We start from the raw sequence: 20,983 nt of genomic DNA, 5'->3' as shown, positions 1-20,983 counted from the left end.
CTTGGCGACACCGACAGGATTAAACATCACCTAGTCCCCCCCAATATACTTTCACTATGTCATGGGTTCTACTCGATGTCTTACTTTACATCAAGGTCCTTTCAAAACAAAGGTAGGTCCAAGGTTGAAAGTAGAGGTAAAGAACAAGACACAGACCTCTAAGTAGATGGCCAGACCCGTATGACTGCCATCTTAGTCATGAGGTAAGAATTTGCCAGCATGACTGTGGATCTAATCTGTTGTGCTGCCAGAATGTAAAAGATCCCAGGTCTTTATTGGACAGCCCTCATTTGGGAAAGCCATTGCAAGAGTTTGGAATTTTTTGTTGTTGTTCTTTCCTACATTTGAAAGCTATTTAAGATGACTGAGCAAGCACATCACCCAGGCCTGTATGTGTCAGCAAAACCTGGACTTATGTGTTGGGTAAGGGTATTTCTGTACGAACTGGTCAGATTCAGACTCTGGGATACTTAGCACTGCCAGAGTATCCTAATTCACCAGCGATAGAATAGCAAGTGAGCCATGGAGTTTGGTTTCATTAGTGATGATGTTTGAGTAAGAGCCAATGCCAGGTTATTCTGGGTAACAAGATTCCCAAATCTGTTTAACACCTCTCAACATCTCATCCCAGGGTGATAATTTTACAGGACCATGTGCTATTTAAAGAGTTAAGATACCTTACTTATAAACAGGCTTAATGATATTACAAGCCCTGCTGCAGGATAACCATTTAACTATGACTACTGACATTTTTACTTGTCACATATATCAGCTGATTGATATATTAAGGGAAAAAAGCTAGGGGAGACTTTGGAAAAGCACATAAGAACCCCACATTTTGTTTTATAGCTGATTCTTAAATACAAAAACAGCATGGCAAGATTGGACACAGCAAATAGTCAGGTTCCATAAGTCATAATCTCATTAATTTTCTCCAATGGGGAAATTATTTTATTTTAAACAACAAAAAAAAAATGGCAAAATATGAATAACTACAGCCTTGACCAATACAAAATAGGTATCGATTTAAGCTTAGAAGCTGTACTTTACAATACATGCAGGCATTATGACCCAAAACTGAATAAGTACTTTTGATTTGTTTGCAAATTTCAAAGTGTTCCATTTTGATAATTTTATAATAATTTTGCACTGCTCATATAATTGTAATAGGGCAAAACATCAAATTGATCAAAAAGCCATTACATGTTGTTGGAAAGTTCTCAAAGAGTATATGTCTTTGGCATGCATGTAACATGTAAACAGGTGTTGTTTATAAGCCATGTTTCACTTATAACTTCATGAAAAATAAACAGAACATACAATATCACATATCATTACTTAGAGGAGTTGATTCCAGTTAAAATGAGCCCACAAACAACGTAATTGGATGCATAGATCACACACGAAGCGCAATGTGCCCACAACACATCATGTGCTATCTGGCTAAGAACACATTACCTTTTCTTGATCAGATGAGGTCATCAGAAATAATGTAGTATGTGGTCAATGGTGTTAGGATTTATATCGCAGCAACCAGAGGTGGAAGGCATCCAAATATGGGCAGAGAGGATCGTTCACTCTAACTGCATATGGCCACCAGGAGATGGCGCCAAGTACATGACACACTCAATGATGGCTCAGATGACACAGAATGGAACTGAATGAGATCTTGTTACTCATACCTGCATGCTTTGGAGAGAGTGTATACCTTTAGTAATTGGGTTTTTGACACTTGGAGATGTTTTTGGACACAAGGATAAATCATTTTTGTTATGCTATAACTTTTGATTGCTTTGTCGTTTCAACACAAAATTGTACTGTTCAGGTGACATGATTGGGAACAAATCAAAATCAGTTTTTCGGAGCTACCGTATTTACACCCTGAGATATATACTATCAAATCAGAAAAATTCGGGAAAAAGTACATTTTTGGCTACGGTACAAGTGTTTATGTGATTTTTTTTTTTTCATAACAAAATAATTGATCATTATCTATATCATTACATTTATAAATGTTTATCAATTTGCAGAGTTGGGGAACAAAAAGTAGACCGTTCTTTTGAGAATTATCTTTACTTTTCTCACCAAAAGTGCTCTTTTCTCACTACCATTTGGCTGAGAGGGCTGTCTTACTCTCTCTCAATTTATTAAAGTACTGTATCACCATGATTGTTATAGGATACATAAAATATTACCAAAGCATCAATACAAACAACAAAAGCAGTGACATGAAAAAAAAAGGCTAACAATGATAACAAATTTAATAATGTGCCTCTCTCCCTCTGTGCCTATGATTTATATAGTGTTAAAACCTACCACGGTAGTGGTGTAATTTTCAAATTTGAGGGATAATTTGTTTTTACCACTTTCACTTGTAGCAGTCTTACATGGTAATATTAGGCCACAACATTTTAGACACATAATAAATAACACAATACCACAGGAAACATGTGTTCATATCTTTATACTGAAATTCATGGAAGTATACACAATGCAACCTAAACTAGTACAATGTCCACACGGATGTAATGCTTAATAAAGGTACATTTGGCGTGTAATAATGAGACAGCAGTCTGAAATTGAAGACAAAGGCAAACAATTAGTAATAATCTTGTAGCACAGTACAATTAGGCAACATTAGTACAGTTACCTAGTAGAGTTTGAAATATAAAATTAATCCCCCCCCCCCCCAAAAAAAAATCATATGCTTATTTTTATTTACAAACGCACTGCCTCTTAGAACAGCCCCTTTTGTCTTAATAGGGCACACAGGCCCTTAACCAACAACAATAACTTTAGCAAGCCAAATATCAATATAAATATGTCTGTAAGGTGCAAAGACCTTACTGCAAAGTATTCTTTACACACACACACACACACACACACACACACACAAACAAAGTGACTGCTGAAGGTTGAGCTTTTCCTTTAGCTTGAGATGTGCTTGCCGATCAAAACATGTGCTTCGCTTTAGAGAGCGCCTTTCTGGTTAGCCGCAACACAGTCACTACAGAAGACTGCAGATTGTGAATGACCTTTGACCTTTCGGTCAAACAAGCAGTCCTTTATAGATCAGCCCGTTGTGTGGCTATGGATATACACAATCATTGTATCCCACTGTGCATGATTCATCATATACACCATTCATTTTTGTTAATATCAGAAGGGCGTCAGCTAGTGGTTCAAGGAGGAATCAAATTAAAAGTTCACTGCGACATATTTACTTCCTCCAAGTCTTCCTCTGGAAACCACAATATTGGCCAACACACACACACACACACACACACACACACACACACACACACACACACACACACACACACACACACACACACACACACACACACAACAATAAAAGCAGACCTTTTCAGTCATACACATGCACACGGATCAACGCATTTGCCATCACCTTGCAAAAAAGCAAACACAAACGAAAGTTACGGTTGAACGGAAACTAGTTTTCCCACAGCACTTGTACCGTATATTAACTGGGACTCTTTGTTTGTGCAAGTAGTCTTGAGTATGTCAATGGATGAAGTGTTAATATCTCGCAGAAGACACAGCCAGTCCTCTGTTTAATATCAGTAGTAGAAAGACTGGCGTTAAAGTCTTTTTTCTTTCAGTAAGTTTCAGTTTGGATAGTTGGTACCCTAGAAGTAAAAAAAAAAAAAAGAAAAAGGAGAGAGAAAAAAAACATCTGTTGTGCCAGCTGCAGGGTACAAGCGCTGGACAGGGGAGAGATAGTTAGTGGCTGGAGTGTTGTGTCTCTGTGGTCCAGTTAGACGCTCTCTTTGCCTTGAGCTCCTGTGACAGTCTTGATGGAGCTTAACGTCCGGTTGAACCACGTCTTTTTGGCTGCTTGGACTTCATTCAGAGCCAGGCCCAGATGATGCTCTAGGTCCTAAAGAAATGAAAGCATTTAAAGTGTCAGAGATAAGCTTATAGGTCAGTTCAATTACACAAGATCTTGGGAACACTGACTAGACTTTAGGCTAGCAGTACTACTAGACTAGGATAGAATGAATCGTTCATTTGAATGATCTAAATATCGTTACTAAGGTTCGTTTGATGTCAAAGTTCGGTGAGTTTGGATGATGAGAGCGTTGTTTTTCGAACTCAGGAGCGCTGAGTTATATAAACAATATATACACTGGCCAAAAAGTTTGGAATAATGTACAGATTTTGCTCTTGTGGAAATAAATTGATACTTTTATTCACCAAAGTGGCATTAAACTAAATCACAATGTATAGTCAGGACATTAATAAAAAAATTTTTTCAGAACTTCTTAAACTACTTCAAAGAGTTCCCATCAAAAAATCCTCCAATGACAGCTCGCAGATCCTTGTCATTCTAGCCGTCAGTTTGTCCAGATACTCAGGTGATATTTCACCCCACACTTCCTGTAGCACTTGCCATATATGTGGCTGTCTTGTTGGACACTTCTCACACACCTTACAGTCTAGCTGATCCCACAAAAACTCAATGGGGTTAAAATCCATAACACTCTTTTCCAATGATCTGTTGTTCAATGTCTGTGTTTCTTTGCCCACTATAACCTTTTCTTTTTGATTTTCTGTTTCTAAAGTGTCTTTTTCTTTGCAATTCTTCCCATAAGTCCTGCACCCCTGAGTCTTCTCTTTACTGTTGTACATGAAACTGGTGTTGAGCAGGTAGAATTCAATGAAGCTGTCAGCTGAGGACGTGTGAAGCGTCTATTTCTCAAACTAGAGACTAGAGTTTTTGCAATTTCAAGCATTTTATTGTCTTCATTCCTCAAAACAATGATTGACTAAGTTTCTAGAGAAATCTGTTTATTTTAAGCCATTTTTAACCTAATATTGATCTTAAGACAAGCCAGTGTATTGCATACTGTGGCAACTAAATAACAAACACAAAGACAATGTTAAGGTTCATTTAACAAACCAAAAAGCTTTCAGCTGTGTTTGAAATAATGACAATTGATTTTCTAGAACCAAATTAGCAATTTAGCATGATCACTCAAGGATAAGATGTTGGAGTGAAGCTGCTGTCTAGATTTGATCAAAAATGACTTTTTTCAAATAGTGATGGTGCTGTTTTTTACATCAGTAATGTCCTGATTATACTTTGTGATCAGTTTAATGCCACTTTCAATTACCAATTTCCTTCCGAAACAGCAAAACCTGTACATTATTCGAACTTTTGGCTGCCAGTATATAGTATATGCAATTTCAAGACATTTTCAAAAACCTCAAATGTGAACAAAATTTCTAAAATTCATATTTTCATAATGTACCAAGTTAGAAGTTCTGTATCAGTACCCACAGAATAAGAGAATAGAGACCAAGGGTTTGCAAACTGGGGCCCAGGACCACAGAGGGCGCACGGGGGGCGATAGGGGGTCAGTGAAAAATGTAAAAGAGAATTTTTGTTTTTGAGCTGGCAAAGATAATTTGCTAACTTAAGATTAGCTGTCTTATTTAGGGTTTATTTAAGATTAGGGCTGTCAATAACAATAATTTTTGCAATCAATAATCTAACGATTATTCTGTCGATAAATCGAGTAATCTGATTTTTGTTTTATAACTCAGATTGTATCATGTTGTCGAGGTGAACTCACGTTTGGCAAAAATGCATCCATTAGCCTAATTTGTGATGTACTGTATGATAAAATAACAACATATAATATAACACATAAAAGTATATAATTCAAGCTGACAGACATCAATTACTCCAGGTGTGTCCACCACTAGCTCAACACGATTTACCCATTTCAGTTTAGAACTCAAATATGGGAAAACAGGCAATGGAAATAAAATATATTTTTCTTATTAAAAACAATATTTGCCCACGAATCTCATTTATTGAGGATTAGTTATATTGGTTAATTGTTTATGGATATATACAATGCATCCGGAAACTATTCACAGCGCTTCACTTTTTCCACATTTTGTTACGTTACAGCGTTATTCCAAAATGGATTAAATTCATTATTTTCCTCAAAATTCTACAAACAATACCCCATAATGACAATGTGAAAGAAGTTTGTTTGAAATATTTGCAAATTTATTAAAAATAAAAAATGGAAGAACTTTTTGTGTATGATGCTACAAGCTTGGCACACCTATTTTTGGGAAGTTTCTCCCATTTTTCTTTGCAGGACCTCTCAAGCTTCATCAGGTTGGATGGGGAGCGTCGACGCACAGCCATTTTCAAATCTCTCCAGAGATGTTAAATCGGGTTCAAGTCTGGGCTCTGGCTGGGCCACTCAAGGACATTCACAGCGTTGTCCCGTAGCCACTACTTTGTTATCTTGGCTGTGTGCTTTGGGTCGTTGTCCTGTTGGAAGATGAACCTTTGCCCCAGTCTGAGGTCCAGAGCGCTCTGGAGCAGGTTTTCATCAAGGATGTCTCTCTACATTGCTGCATTCATCTTTCCCTCAATCCTGACTAGTCTCCCAGTTCCTGCTGCTGAAAAACATCCCCACAGCATGATGCTGCCACCAACATGCTTCACTGTAGGGATGGTATTGACCAGGTGATGAGCGGTGCCTGATGTCCTCCAGACATGACGCTTGCCATTCAGGCCAATCTTTGTTTCATCAGACCAGAGAATTTTGTTTCTCATGGTCTAAGAGTCCTTCAGGTGCCTTTTGGCAAACTCCAGGCGGGCTGTCATGTGCCTTTTACTGAGGAGTGGCTTCCGCCTGGCCACTCTACCATAAAGGCCTGATTGGTGGAAGGCTGCAGAGATGTTGTTCTTCTGGAAGGTTTTCCTCTCTCCACAGAGAAACGCTGGAGATCTGTCAGAGTGACCACCGGGTTCTTGGTCACCTCCCTGTCTAAGGCCCTTCTCCCCCAATTGCTCAGTTTGGCCGGGCGGCCAGCTCTAGGAAGAGTCCTGGTGGTTCCAAACTTCTTCCATTTACAGATGATGGAGGCCACTGTGCTCATTGGGACCTTCAATGCTACAGAAATCTTTCTGTACCCTTCCCTAGACCTGTGCCTCGATACAATCCTGTCTCGGATGTCTGCAGACAATTCCTTGGACTTCATGACTTGGTTTGTGCTCAGACATGCACTGTTAACTGTGAGACCTTATATAGACAGGTGTGTGCCTTTCCAAATCATGTCCAATCAACTGAATTTACCACAGGTGGACTCCAATCAAGATGTAGAAACATCTCAAGGATGATCAGTGGAAACAGGATGCACCTGAGCTCAATTTTGAGTGTCATGGCAAAGACTGTGAATACTTACAGTGGGTACGGAAAGTATTCAGACCCCCTTAAATTGTTCACTCTTTTTTTTATATTGCAGCCATTTGCTAAAATCATTTAAGTTAATTTTTTTTCCTCATTATTGTACACACAGCACCCCATATTGACAGAAAAACACAGAATTGTTGACATTTTTGCACATTTATTAAAAAAGAAAAACTGAAATATCACATGGTCCTAAGTATTCAGACCCTTTGCTGTGACACTCATATATTTAACTCAGGTGCTGTCCATTTCTTCTGATCATCCTTGAGATGGTTCTACACCTTCAATTGAGTCCAGCTGTGTTTGATTATACTGATTGGACTTGATTAGGAAAGCCACACACCTGTCTATATAAGATACAGCTCACAGTGCATGTCAGAGCAAATGAGAATCATGAGGTCAAAGGAACTGCCTGAAGAGCTCAGAGACAGAATTGTGGCAAGGCACAGATCTGGCCAAGGTTACAAAAAAAATTCTGCTGCCCTTAAGGTTCATAAGAGCACAGTGGCCTCCATAATCCTTAAATGGAAGACGTTTGGGACGACCAGAACCCTTCCTAGAGCTGGCCGTCCGGCCAAACTGAGCTATCGGGGGAGAAGATCCTTGGTGAGAGAGGTAAAGAAGAACCCAAAGATCACTGTGGCTGAGCTCCAGAGATGCAGTCGGGAGATGGGAGAAAGTTGTAGTAAGTCAACCATCACTGCAGACATCCACCAGTCGGGGCTTTATGGGAGAGTGGCCCGACGGAAGCCTCTCCTCAGTGCAAGACACATGAAAGCCTGCATGGAGTTTGCCAAAAAACACCTGAAGGACTCCAAGATGGTGATAAATAAGATTCTCTGGTCTGATGAGACCAAGATAGAACTTTCTGGCCTTAATTCTAAGCGGTATGTGTGGAGAAAACCAGGCACTGCTCATCACCTGTCCAATACAGTCTCAACAGTGAAGCATGGTGGTGGCAGCATCATGCTGTGGGGGTGTTTTTCAGCTGCAGGGACAGGACGACTGGTTGCAATCGAGGGAAAGATGAATGCGGCCAAGTACAGGGATATCCTGGACTGAAAATCTTCTCCAGAGTGCTCTGGACCTCAGACTGGGCGAAGGTTCACCTTCCAACAAGACAATGACCCTAAGCACACCGCTAAAATAAGGAAGGAGTGGCTTCACAACAACTCCGTGACTGTTCTTGAATGGCCCAGCCAGAGCCCTGACTTAAACCCAATTGAGCATCTCTGGAGAGACCTGAAAATGGCTGTCCACCAACGTTTACCATCCAACCTGACAGAACTGGAGAGGATCTGCAAGGAGGAATGGCAGAGGATACCCAAATCCAGATGTGAAAAACTTGTTGCATCTTTCCCAAAAAGACTCATGGCTGTATTAGATCAAAAGGATGCTTCTACTAAATACTGAACAAAGGGTCTGAATACTTAGGACCATGTGATATTTCAGTTTTTCTTTTTTAATAAATATGCAAAAATGTCAACAATTCTGTGTTTTTCTGTCAATATGGGGTGCTGTGTGTACAATAATGAGGAAAAAAAATGAACTTAAATGATTTTAGCAAATGGCTGCAATATAACAAAGAGTGAAAATTTTAAGGGGGTCTGAATACTTTCCGTACCCACTGTATGTATGTGATTTATTTCATTTAGTATTTTTTATAAATTTGCAAAGATTTCAAACAAACTTCTTTCATGTTGTCATTATGGGGTATTGTTTGTAGAATTTTGATGAAAATAATGAATTTAATCCATTTTGGAATAAGACTGTGACGACAAAATGTGGAAAAAGCGCTGTGAATACTTTCTGGATGCACTGTAAAAGCCATTTTATTTGGTTGTTGTTAGGGTTAAAGATGTGCAAGATATACAGCTGTGTGGCTTTAACGGCTCACGTTGAGCTTTAACTGATATCATCCAGACCTGCGACTTTATTTAGTAAACAACGTTTTCTGGATTCCAACACGAGATATTTAATGGAAGTGGTGCATTGTGAGCTACATAAGATCGCATTTACATTCAAATTGTAATTAATTTAGACAGAAAATGACCTTCTAGATCATGTGGATTCTAGCAGATTTACTGAACAGAAAGTGTTTGTGCATCCGTCACTGTTTGTGTGCCTTTAATCAAGTCCGACTGACCTTTTTCACGACATTCATGTTCTTTCTCGTGACATACACACGTTTAAGAAAAGTTTGTATTTGTGTTGAATCTTTCTATAGAGTTTCTCCTCACCACTGATGCCTTTAGTTTGAACACAGGGGGGTTATTAGTCACTATTCTCTGTAAAACTGCTTTGGACCAACCCTAACATTTATTAAATGAAATCTGGTTTATACATCTAACATCACTCGAACAGCTTAATGCAGAATAAGCTGTATGATGTAACAAAAAAGAAGATAGGAGGCAGAATGTTTCTCTTTCATCAAATAGAAAAAAAGATGCAATTCCACAGAAGATAAAAAGTGATATGGGTTTGGAATGACATTTTCACATTAGAATTTTTGGGTGAATTATTATTCCTTTCAAGGACTGATCAGACCACAGCTTCCAAAATGAATTTAACACCATAAAAGTACAGTGTAAAGTAAACTTAGTTCTTCAATAAAGCCAGTAAACCCAATGAAAAACCACTCTATCTGGGCCGAAACTATGATTATGAGGTCAATTTTATTTGCAATCAGGACTGAATTTCACCTGTATCTTGCACTCAGCCTCCACCAGCTGCAGTTTGGTCTGGGCGAGCTCCAGCTCCATCTCTCTCAGCTGATTCTTCAGCGCCTCCTTCTCTTCGTCTGTGTCCTCCTCACTGCCCTCCTTAGGAACACTCAGCACTTTCAGACGGCCCTCCTTATTGAAGAGATTGCTGCACTTATCACAGCCCTCCACCTTCAGCTGAACACACAAACATGCTATTTAACCCAATTCTCGAGCACAAGCCTGACAATTACATACTTAAAAAGTAAAAATAGCTGCAGTTCATGAACTCTTTGGAATTCAGGCATGACCTTGATCTCTTCTGAAAGCAGATTGTAATAGAGAGTCAGCAATATGTAATGAGATAGCGAAGTCAGACGGTCATTATGGCAAAATAAAACCCTGACAGTTTGATTGCAACTCCAATATGAAAAATATCAAGTATTTTATAGAGAGTTGAGTAATACATTTGCATAAAATAATTGGTAGCTCTTTATTTTACAGTACGGTTTCACATTTACGTACTATATACAGCAATTACTACAACTATAGTAATACCAAGGTACTAACCCTAAACCAAACCTTAACGCATTAGTCAGTATTTTCTTGGGTATGTACACTGTTAGTACACGTATTGTAAAATAAAGTGCAATCAAATTTTTAATGAAAATATTAGGGCTGTCAATAGAATACATTTTTAATCGAATTAATTACATGGTGTCCCGATTAATTAATCGCGATTAATCGCATTTACAAATATTTGCTGAGAAAGCCCCTCATATAACAATAATTCTAAAATTATGATGAAATAATTATACATAGTTATCTTTAAATATTACAAAATTATATATATAATAAAAAATATTCAGATAATTAAAATGCATTACATTCTTGTGGCAGCAGAGTTCATCATTGATAAGACAATACAAAAAGCGGCTTTAGAATACAATGTCTTGTTTACTACCATATTATTGAACATAAGTCAATCATTGGCATACAGTTCACAGCAATCCATTTCACAAGTGAATTTGTCAATCAGTTTGAGATTTATATTTTATTTTTAGGCTTGTTTAAGGACCCATCAATGTACAGCTGCGCCAGGCGTCTTGGGTGCGTTGCGTCATAAACTTACAATTTTTATGTTACTGTGTCAAGTTAAATATAGTTTAATACTTAGAACACATCCTTTAGTTCACATTTGCGCTCCAAGTGTTTTGAACGCAAGAACATAACGCATGTTTGTGTTGTTCTGCCTACTGAAGTGTTTTCTTCACTGTATTAACTGTGTATTGCTCGTACAGCTGAAGTTTCAGTTACTGCCCTCTGGAGTAAACAGGTGGTACTACAAGCTTGCATTTCTCAGGAATCTTCCTTATTACGGTCCGGGGGCATTGAGATTAATTGCGTACATTTTTTTAACATGTTTTTTTTAATAAAATGAATCAGACTGAATTAACACGTTAAATCAACAGCCCTAGAAAATATACATGACACTGTCCTTGCAGTGTTTTCTGAGATGATGGATTCTTATGATTTTTACGTGGCTCGTTGTCAAAATGTACTTTCATAATAAATGGTCTTATTACATGATTCATGAGTGCATGTTATTCCGAAGAATGTAGTTTATTCAAGGTATTAAAAAAATGCTTTTTATAATCTATCATTAAAGTGGAACAACATTCTCTGCCTCTGAAATTAAATTTCTTTTTGCTGATGTAACCAAGGCCAGGTGGGTGGAGAAAAGTAATATTAACCAATAACATCAGAGCCAACATTTTACAATCCAATAAATTCCTGAAGGATAAAACGAAGCCCTACATTCCTAATGAATATTCGGTTTCACGTAGAAATTCTTCACATTAAAAAATTGACTGTAAATGCCCTGCCAATGCCATTGTTTTAATCAGGCCCAAAAATAAACAGCTAATCAAACAAGTAAATGTGTGTTGTGTGTGTGTATTTGCCATCTGTACGTTTATGTCAGAGTCTTCACCTACCCGGATCTTCTCCAGCTCTCCTCTGTTAGCCGTCTGCTGTTTCTCCAGACGCTCGCTGAGCTGAGTGCAGATCTGACACACAGAAGTCAAAGGTCACTATACACTATTCATGCTTTCAGGTCGAGAGGAAGCACAAGGTGCTGCTCTCAGCACAAGGTTAAACAGCTGAGAAGTCAATCAACATGAGACCACACGTCTCTCCATATATTACCTTACAAGATATCACATTCTCCATCTCTCTCTGTAAACCCAGCATACTCTTACAGTAAGTGCATTAATGGCACTGCAAAGCTCAAGTCTGTAGGTGATCAAGCTGACTTTTAAACCTCAAATCTATTTTTGATTGGATGCCTTTACTGGAACACTTGAACAATGAATGACATGTAATCTTTCCCAACCCAACAACAATTATTTGTAAGCTGTTGTCTGAGGTTAATATCTTAATCCATTAATTAATAAGAAGAATGTTAGCTCGTGGTGCTAATGTGAGTAATGCAGGTTTCAGCCTCTCAGCTCAATCATTTCCTGTAGCTCTCCACTATAACTAAATCTAAATAAAGAGGGAAAAGTCACAAAATAAAGTATAATGTATTGGTGGAAAAACAAGAAAGTTTAATCTAAAAGACACTTGATTTTTAAAACGACGTTGTTTCCTACATCCACAAGCGTGTGCAACAAATCAATATAAACCAATCAGCTCCGTGTTGTAGCGATTGCTCATAGTAAAGAACATAGTTAATTTTGTTAAGTATTACATAAAAAGAAAAACGAGAAAATAAAGCTTCAATTGACGATTCAATGTTAAAGCTACAATATGTGGTTAAAAAATAAAACTTATGTCTTGCGGAAGAACATTGTTTTGGTTGTGCTTCGGCTCTGCTTCTCTGGATGGATGAATGTGGTTCGAGGCACCGGTGTACACATGGATACAGGACATCTTTATCAGAGCGAATGGACAAATAAATAATGAAAGAAAGGAAAAGACGGATATCCGAAACATGTCATCTGAGCAGGTAAGTGCCATATCTTATGCTGTTGTTTTGACAATTGGAAACATTGATGTTTTGAAATAAATGACATTACAAACGTTAGGCAACGTTCGTTAACATTAGACACAATGATTGCTAGTCTGATAAGGACAAACATTGTAACGTTTTTATAACTGCAATATAGTCTGGCCAAATAGACCATGGTAGTAAGTAATTTATAGATTGTCATTGTTACCAAGCAATGGTCAACATCATTTCAAGACTCACATATCCTTGGCAAGCCTAAGACTAAAGGATTTATTTATATAAATTATTGCGTTATAAAGAAAAATACACACGTGTGCTAGAAAGTGAAAAGCCATCTCTGGGTCACTTTTAAATCCTTTCAGTTGTTGCCACCTCTGAAAAGCCAAACCGATGTTGATTTGGGTTTTATTAGGGACTCTGTCGCTTGTAGACTCTGCTCTGTTCGGGGTTTCTTTGATTTACAACCTCTGTTTTGAATTATCCATGGTAAATTGTTCTCGTTTGTTGTGACAACAAACTTTCAGATTCACGCTACTCCCACACCATACAGTAGCCGCATCTTATTTTCTCTGTGTACGGATATGACGTCAACACGCGACCACGCACGGGCGAATGACGTATGTATGCAATTTCCGCGAAATCCGTCCCGACAGCTCTAAAATATATATCATTATTATAGGTTTAACAAAGTGTATTTGCGTAAAGATATGGTTTGGAAGATGGATTTTTGTTGCAATCTCAATAATAATTTGTTTTTATTTTTTAACAAAAATGAGTTACATAGTGTAGCTTTAACTTAAATGTTGCACAGTAGCCTATACCGGTGCCATAGACCTACCACGAATTCAAACTTCATAATACCAGTGGTACCACAGTGTTTTTCATTAAATACAGTTGCATGTACATATCTAATGCTTATGCAGTGAGACACTGATAAGAGAAAAACCGCCAAAAGCCTGAATGTCAATACAGCACAATACAACCTACTGTATATTTTATATATACTATTTTTATTGTAAACTGTGCATTCTATATTCTGTGTATGTGTATTCTATATTGTGTGTATTGTATACTGTACATTGTATATTATTATTATTTCTATATTGTGTTGTGTAATTATGTGCATATTAGATATGTAAATTGTGTTGTGTAAATCTGATGTTTATTGTAAATTGGTATATATCTCATCACTGTCATGACTGCTATGTTGCTCAGAACTGCACCCAAGATGTTCACACACTGTTGCACTTGTATATATGGTTGAGTGACAATAAAGTGATTTGATTTGATAGACCTCCACCTCTGGGGCCGTTCACTCCAAACACGCCAGTCTTTTTCCACATAAGCATGCATTAGACCCATGGTACTCAACAGGTGGCCCGCAGGGTTATTAGGCCAACAGTTGGCCTCATAACATGAGTGCGTGGGGTCAGTCTGCATGCGTGTGTTGATAACAGTTTGTGTACGCTCTCAGTCACTTTAAATATTCACGGCATGTTCCACACCTGCTCTTCACTGCCATAGCGCTAATCAATGGAGTGTCAGGTGTGTGTGTGTGTGTGTTTTCACTAGGTCATGTCTCACAGTTTTTTTACATTGTCTCGTGCAGTAACAATGCATATTTTTAGTTTTACTACAGTAATTATAATTCAACTATAGTTGTAAAACCAAAACCACAAAATATACAATGGTTTTAACACCATAACCATATTTTAACCATGATATTAGTAGTAAAACAGAATACAGGAAAATTAAAACTATGGTAATATAAATAATCATAAAAAAACAATGGTTAATTTTTGGTACCATGGTTTCCACCAAAAAACCTTCCCTTACGAAAATTAACCAAATTTCACTAAAGTAAATCTGCGGTAAACATGAGTGTCGTCACCATTTTTGTGGAAAAAAACATGGTTTTAAAAACATGGTACATGTACCGTGCTGTATAAGTTACTCAAAATAAGTAAACCACTACTAATAATTACTTCTCAATTTTTTTATCAGATGACTTTACTGATTACTCAATCTAAAAAGTAATAATATTACTAATTATTTTAATTTGAAGTTACAGTACTTTCTAAATAACATTCGTAGTAAAGTCTTTTGTTTTCTATATTTCCTCATTCATTGTCGCACATCCTTCAGCTGTCACAGAAATGCTAACAGAAATACATATGAATTAATATTTTAAATATATTATAAGGTACATATTACTTTAGCGCTGTAACTGTAATCTGATTATTTCAAATGTAATGCATTACATTACTTTTTTGAATACAAAGTAATTCGATATTGTGAAGAAATGCAAAACTATAGTGAGGTATTGTTTTGGGTGGTTGACAGATGTCAATAGAGCGCACCCCCATGTCGCGATGATATTCTGGTCCCTAAATATGCCCGTCTGATTATCCTCCAGGTGAAAATGGTGAATCCAATTTCTTAGAAAAGTAACAGCACACCCTTGAGGTATCATTCATATCTGTGTACAAAGAGTGCAGGATGTGTTATGCACCAAAAAAATTACAAATAAATAGAAGTTTGTTCAAATTCCAACCCTATAAGTATAAGCAATAGTAGTAGTGATGATTAATAAATGATTACATTGACAACTGACATTTTACAATTAAATAGAGACTTGAACTTAATAAATGACCCAATTTGTGTTATACAACTCTAAAATTGTGAGTAATGTACAGGATTTAACTGACTTTGGCTGTGTTCAGGCTTTGTGTTTTTTTGTGTTAAACCTGTCCTCCTAGCACTAATGAGCCATCCAAGTGATACCAGCAGACCTTAGACACTCATTGTGTGCTGTCTGGCTCATACAAGCAATAAGAGCGTGAGTGGGTGTGTATCTGAGAGAGAGAGCGAGAGAGAGAGAGAGAGAGCGCGAGAGAGAGAGAGAGAGAGAGCTGGTTCAGCTCAGAGGACACCATTATCATGCTCCGTCATGAATCATGCTATCAGCGGCCCCATTAAATTGAGCTCTGCAGGGACAACAGCTCAACTATTTTTACAGAGCAGCTCTCATACTGCACTGAAGGAGACACTTTCAGGTCTCCTCCACACTCACATCCGCCCTTATCTGCACATCTTTCAGGAATGTTAGGACTTATAGCACCATTCAGCGTCTTTACTGCACTCTATTAGTGGTTATTTTGATTTGTTTCAGAAAACTACTTACAATCCCTAATCTTTAATCCTTACAACTCTTGAGTGTGTTAAGACCGATGTTTCAATATTGTGGTAAGTCAATAGATAGCGGTATTAAAATAGTGTTAATTCTTATATATATATATACACATACAATCTCTGAGCACTTTATTAGGGACACTATAGTCCTGATAAAGTGCCTGATGTGGTCTTCTGCTGTTGTAGCCATCTGCCACCAGGTTCGATGTGTTTGTGCATTCTGAGATGCTGTTCAGCTCACTACAATTGTACAGAGTGGGTATCTGAGTTACCATAGCCTTTCTGTCAGCTCGAACCATAGACTGTAAAAAAAGATGGACGACGACCCTTCGCTCTTTTCCATTGGTGAGAACTGAAGCCGCCAGTGTCCCGATATGGCGCTGACATCTTGGGACTTGAGTCTGCGCAGTTGTGATTTCAGGACCAGACCTGCGCAGCAGTGAGCAGGAAGTAAAGCCGCAAAATCAAGGCCCCACCCTCACTCTCGCTGAATCAATCGCAAGCACGCGCCCCTGCAATTTTGACGGTGTGAAATAATTAATTATAGAAATTTAGATATTAAATTTAAAGCTCCAATCTCCTCAGTCCTCCGAAGATCCCGAAAAAAAGTCCGTTGGTGCTTTAGTGACTACTTCGCTCAGAGAACCTGTCAATCACAGCTGTCAATCATGATGTCACAGCACCATTTTTATAGCATCAAATAACTAAAAACAAACTTATTTTGAAAACAAACACTTGAAATTACATCAACGTGATAGAAACTACAGTAAATGACAAACTATCTTTGGAAAAAAGATATGTGAAGTGTAATTTAATGGTTTAGTTGGTCTCACGTCTCGTTGAATAACATGGGGAGGCGGGGTTTATGACCTACACTAGGACCAGTCACCGGGGGGGTGATCGAGACGTTTTGGCTTCACTTTTGAGGGCTTGTGCGGCACACTTGGCTCGAACCAGTTTGGCCATTCTCTGTTGACCTCTCTCATCAACAAGGGGTTTCCATCTGCATAACTGTTACTCACTGGATGTTTCTGGCACCATTCTGAGTAAATTCTAGAGACTGTTATGTGTGAAAATCCCAGGAGATCAGCAGTTACAGAAATACTCAAACCAGCCCATCTTGCACCAACAATCATGCCACAGTCCATATTTAAAAAAGTTATTGAGAAAGATGAATATCTAAGCTCTTTGAGTTAACTTTGTAACCCTTTCCAGCTTTTTCCAAAGCAATAATTCTTGATCGTAGGTCTTTTGAGATCTGTTTTTGCGAGGCATGGTCCAAGTCAGCAGATGTTTCTTGTGAATAGCAAACTTAAAGTTTTTGAGTGCTTTTTATTATTCAAATTAGCTTTAACCCACACCTGCAATCTGGTTTCATTAATTGGATGCCAGGTTTGCCAACTCCTGACTCGAATTAGCTTTTCTTGACATCATTGGCCTAGGGGTTCAAATATTTTCCCAACCTACAGGTGAAACTCGAAAAATTAGAATATTGTGCAAAAGTTCATTAATTTCAGTAATTCAACTTAAAAGGTGAAACTAATATATTATATAGACTCATTACAAGCAAAGTAAGATATTTCAAGCCTTTATTTGATATAATTTTGATGATTATGGCTTACAGCTTATGAAAGCCCCAAATTCAGAATCTCAGAAAATTTGAATATTACATGAAATCAATAAAAAAAAAAAAGGATTTTAAATACAGAAATGTCGGCCCTCTGAAAAGTATAATCATGCATATGTACTCAGTACTTGGTTTGGGCCCCTTTTGCATTAATTACTGCCTCAATGCGGCGTGGCATGGATGCTATCAGCCTGTGGCACTGCTGAGGTGTTATGGAAGACCAAGATGCTTCAATAGCGGCCTTCAGCTCTTCTGCATTGTTTGGTCTCATGTCTCTCATCTTTCTCTTGGCAATGCCCCATAGATTCTCTATGGGGTTCAGGTCAGGCGAGTTTGCTGGCCAATCAAGCACAGTAATACCATGGTCATTGAACCAGGTTTTGGTACTTTTGGCAGTGTGGGCAGGTGCCAAGTCCTGCTGGAAAATGAAGTCAGCATCTCCATAAAGCTGCGTTGACTCTGGACTTAATAAAGCACAGTGGACCAACACCAGCCGATGACATGGCCCCCAAACCAACACAGACTGTAGAAACTTCACACTGGACTTCAAGCATTTTGGATTGTGTGCCTCTCCATTCTTCCTCCAGACTCTGGGACCTTGGTTTCCAAATGAGATGCAAAATTTGCTCTCATCAGAAAAGAGGACTTTGGACCACTGAGCAACAGACCAGTTCTTTTTTTCTTTAGCCCAGGTAAGACGTTTGACATTTGAAGCCCATGTCCAGGACCCGTCTGTGTGTGGTGGCTCTTGATGCAGTAACTCCAGCCTCAGTCCACTCCTTGTGAAGCTCCCCACACATTTGAATGGCCTTTTCCTGACAATCCTCTCCAGGCTAAGGTCATCCCTGCTGCTTGTGCACCTTTTTCTTCCACACTTTTCCCTTCCACTTAACTTTCTATTAATGTGCTTTGATACAGCACTTTGAGAACATCCAACTTCTTTTGCAATTACCTTTTGAGGCTTTCCCTCCTGTGGAGGTGTCAATGATGGTTTCTGCACAACTGTCAGGTCAGCAGTCTTCCCCATGATTGTGAATTCAACTGAACCAGACTGAGAGACCATTTAAAGGCTCAGGAACCCTTTGCAGGTGTTTAGCTGATTAGAGTGTGACACTTTGAACCTACAATACTGAACCTTTTCACAATATTCTAATTTTCTGAGATTCTGAATTTGGGGTTTTCATAAGTTGTAAGCCATAATCATCAAAATTATATCAAATAAAGGCTTGAAATATCTTACTTTGCTTGTAATGAGTCTATATAATATATTAGTTTCACCTTTTAAGTTGAATTACTGAAATTAATGAACTTTTGCACGATGTTCTAATTTTTCGAGTTTCACCTGTACACTGTGAATGTTTGAATGATGTATTTAATATAAACAAGAATAATACAACAATTAGTGTGTTATTAGATAACACAGATGTTTGTTCATTATTGTAACTTTTGTAACCAGATTTTAATTCATCTTTTTATATATAAATACAGGTAATTACAAAGGGTTCACATTCTTTTTCTTTCCAGTGTATATACTGAAAACTATCAAAAAGGTTTAAAAACATTTTTGACATTTTTTAAGCTATATTACCCGGCCCTAATCTCTAACTGTCCTGTCAATAAAAATGGCAAAAAGGCAAAAAATAAATATATAAATAATAATATTTTACTTATAAATCAGATAGATAAAATAATAAAATATTACATACTATTAAAAAATTAAATAGAAACAAATGCTAGTCCTCAAATTAAGCAATGGCTAGGAAAACAGTAAAACATCAGTTTTATCATTAAGTAAAACTGATGTGCCTTCAGAGTAAGATAACTGATTTATGTAGAAAATTGAATGAAACTATGGGGAGTTTTAAAATATGATATGGCTGCAACTAGGCTATTTAAACTGATTTAGAGTGTGACAGAGCCAAAATGTCCTGTTGGAGTGATATTAGACTTCATTTATGGCAACAGAAGGCCACTGAAATCAGAACCAGACCGTACACACCGGAGACACGAGGCATGTGAGTGTACACATGTGTGTGTTCACCTGTTTGTATTCCCCAATGATGGAGCCATTCTTCTTTATCTCAGACTCAGATTTGTCCAGTTCTCTCCGACACATCTCCTTCAACTGAAAACAGATTCAAATGTGAGTTAAAGACTCTTTCAATCTACAGGAAATCATTCACATCACAGTGCTCCTATATTTAACCCAAGTGTCCCCTACGGGAGTCATCGCTCCACTCTATCTAAGGACAACTGTGTCCACAGGCCATATTGTCCCTATAATATAAGACCTTTCTTAGGAGGACCATGGGATTCAACTGAAACACACATCCATCGTACAGCAAGTCTGTCCTTACAAGGACTGATCTATTTCACTTGATCCAAAGTATAGACATAAATACACAATCCTGTATACGGATGTAAAGTCATTATGGGGTTATCGGCGAATATCTACTACCAGTCAAATGTTTGGACACACATGACTTCATTTATGTTTTTCATGATTTTAAAAACATTTTGATCTAAAGGCTTATGGTTACATTTCAGTTTTGTAAACAAATAAGCATTTTGCCTACATATATTTTTTTTTTTACAAAACTAAAAATGCCAACAAGTGCCCGGCATACATCGAAACTCATTTTAATGTATCTCAGGATGAAGCTGGTTGAGAGAGCTGTGATCTAAAAGTGTGGGTGCTTTGAAAAAGCCATTTGTTGGTCACTGCATAATTCTTATACATATGTTTCTTTTACAGTCTTTATCTGTATTTCATTGTTTACACTTCTATTGGCCTTGTAAAGCTCAATAGTTTTACAGAAAAAAAATATAGTGGTCCAATATTTGTTAGTTAAGGCCATTGTTAGACATTTTAGCATTTAACCTCAACTTTGTAATAGCTGTAGCTGCTGTCAATTTAATATAAATTATTATACTCATTAACCGCTTCACCTCTGTAGACAGACAGAGTGAGATTAATTGAATGTTAAATCTAGATATCCAGAACAAAATAGCAGGAAAAGTATGCTAAACAAATCATCAGAAATATACACTGCCTGGCAAAACAAAAGTTGCCATTTGGATTTAAATAGCAGATACAATAGAGCCTATGATTGGATCAGTATTGCAGTGAATATTTTAACCCTGATGCAGTGTGTAGCTTCTCATTTCTTAAACGACCATGTCAGAAGATGTATCTTGTGGACAT

At 37.7% G+C, this 20,983-nt stretch overlaps 1 protein-coding gene across 4 annotated transcripts in view; it reads right to left on the bottom strand.

Annotated features, from left to right (window-relative positions):
• Window positions 1-2,236: 2,236 nt before the first annotated feature.
• LOC127636484 (rab GTPase-activating protein 1) overlaps window positions 2,237-20,983 on the bottom strand; it is a 126,413-nt gene continuing 107,666 nt past the window's right edge. For 3 of the 4 annotated variants that reach the window (XM_052116961.1, XM_052116964.1, XM_052116962.1), the window contains 4 exons: window positions 19,820-19,903; window positions 11,944-12,015; window positions 9,947-10,144; window positions 2,238-3,901 (listed from right to left, as the gene is read on the bottom strand). In XM_052116961.1, the coding sequence (XP_051972921.1) occupies window positions 3,779-3,901; window positions 9,947-10,144; window positions 11,944-12,015; window positions 19,820-19,903 (477 nt within the window). In that variant the 3' untranslated portion in view covers window positions 2,238-3,778. Of the gene's footprint in view, window positions 3,902-9,946; window positions 10,145-11,943; window positions 12,016-19,819; window positions 19,904-20,983 lie in introns of all 4 variants that reach the window. The other variant, XM_052116963.1, reaches the window with a different exon arrangement.

Source organism: Xyrauchen texanus, chromosome 44 (assembly GCF_025860055.1).
Source record: "Xyrauchen texanus isolate HMW12.3.18 chromosome 44, RBS_HiC_50CHRs, whole genome shotgun sequence".
NCBI lineage: Eukaryota > Metazoa > Chordata > Actinopteri > Cypriniformes > Catostomidae > Xyrauchen > Xyrauchen texanus.
Note: the sequence above shows the minus strand (reverse complement) of the source record. Positions and strands in the feature narration are given on the sequence as shown.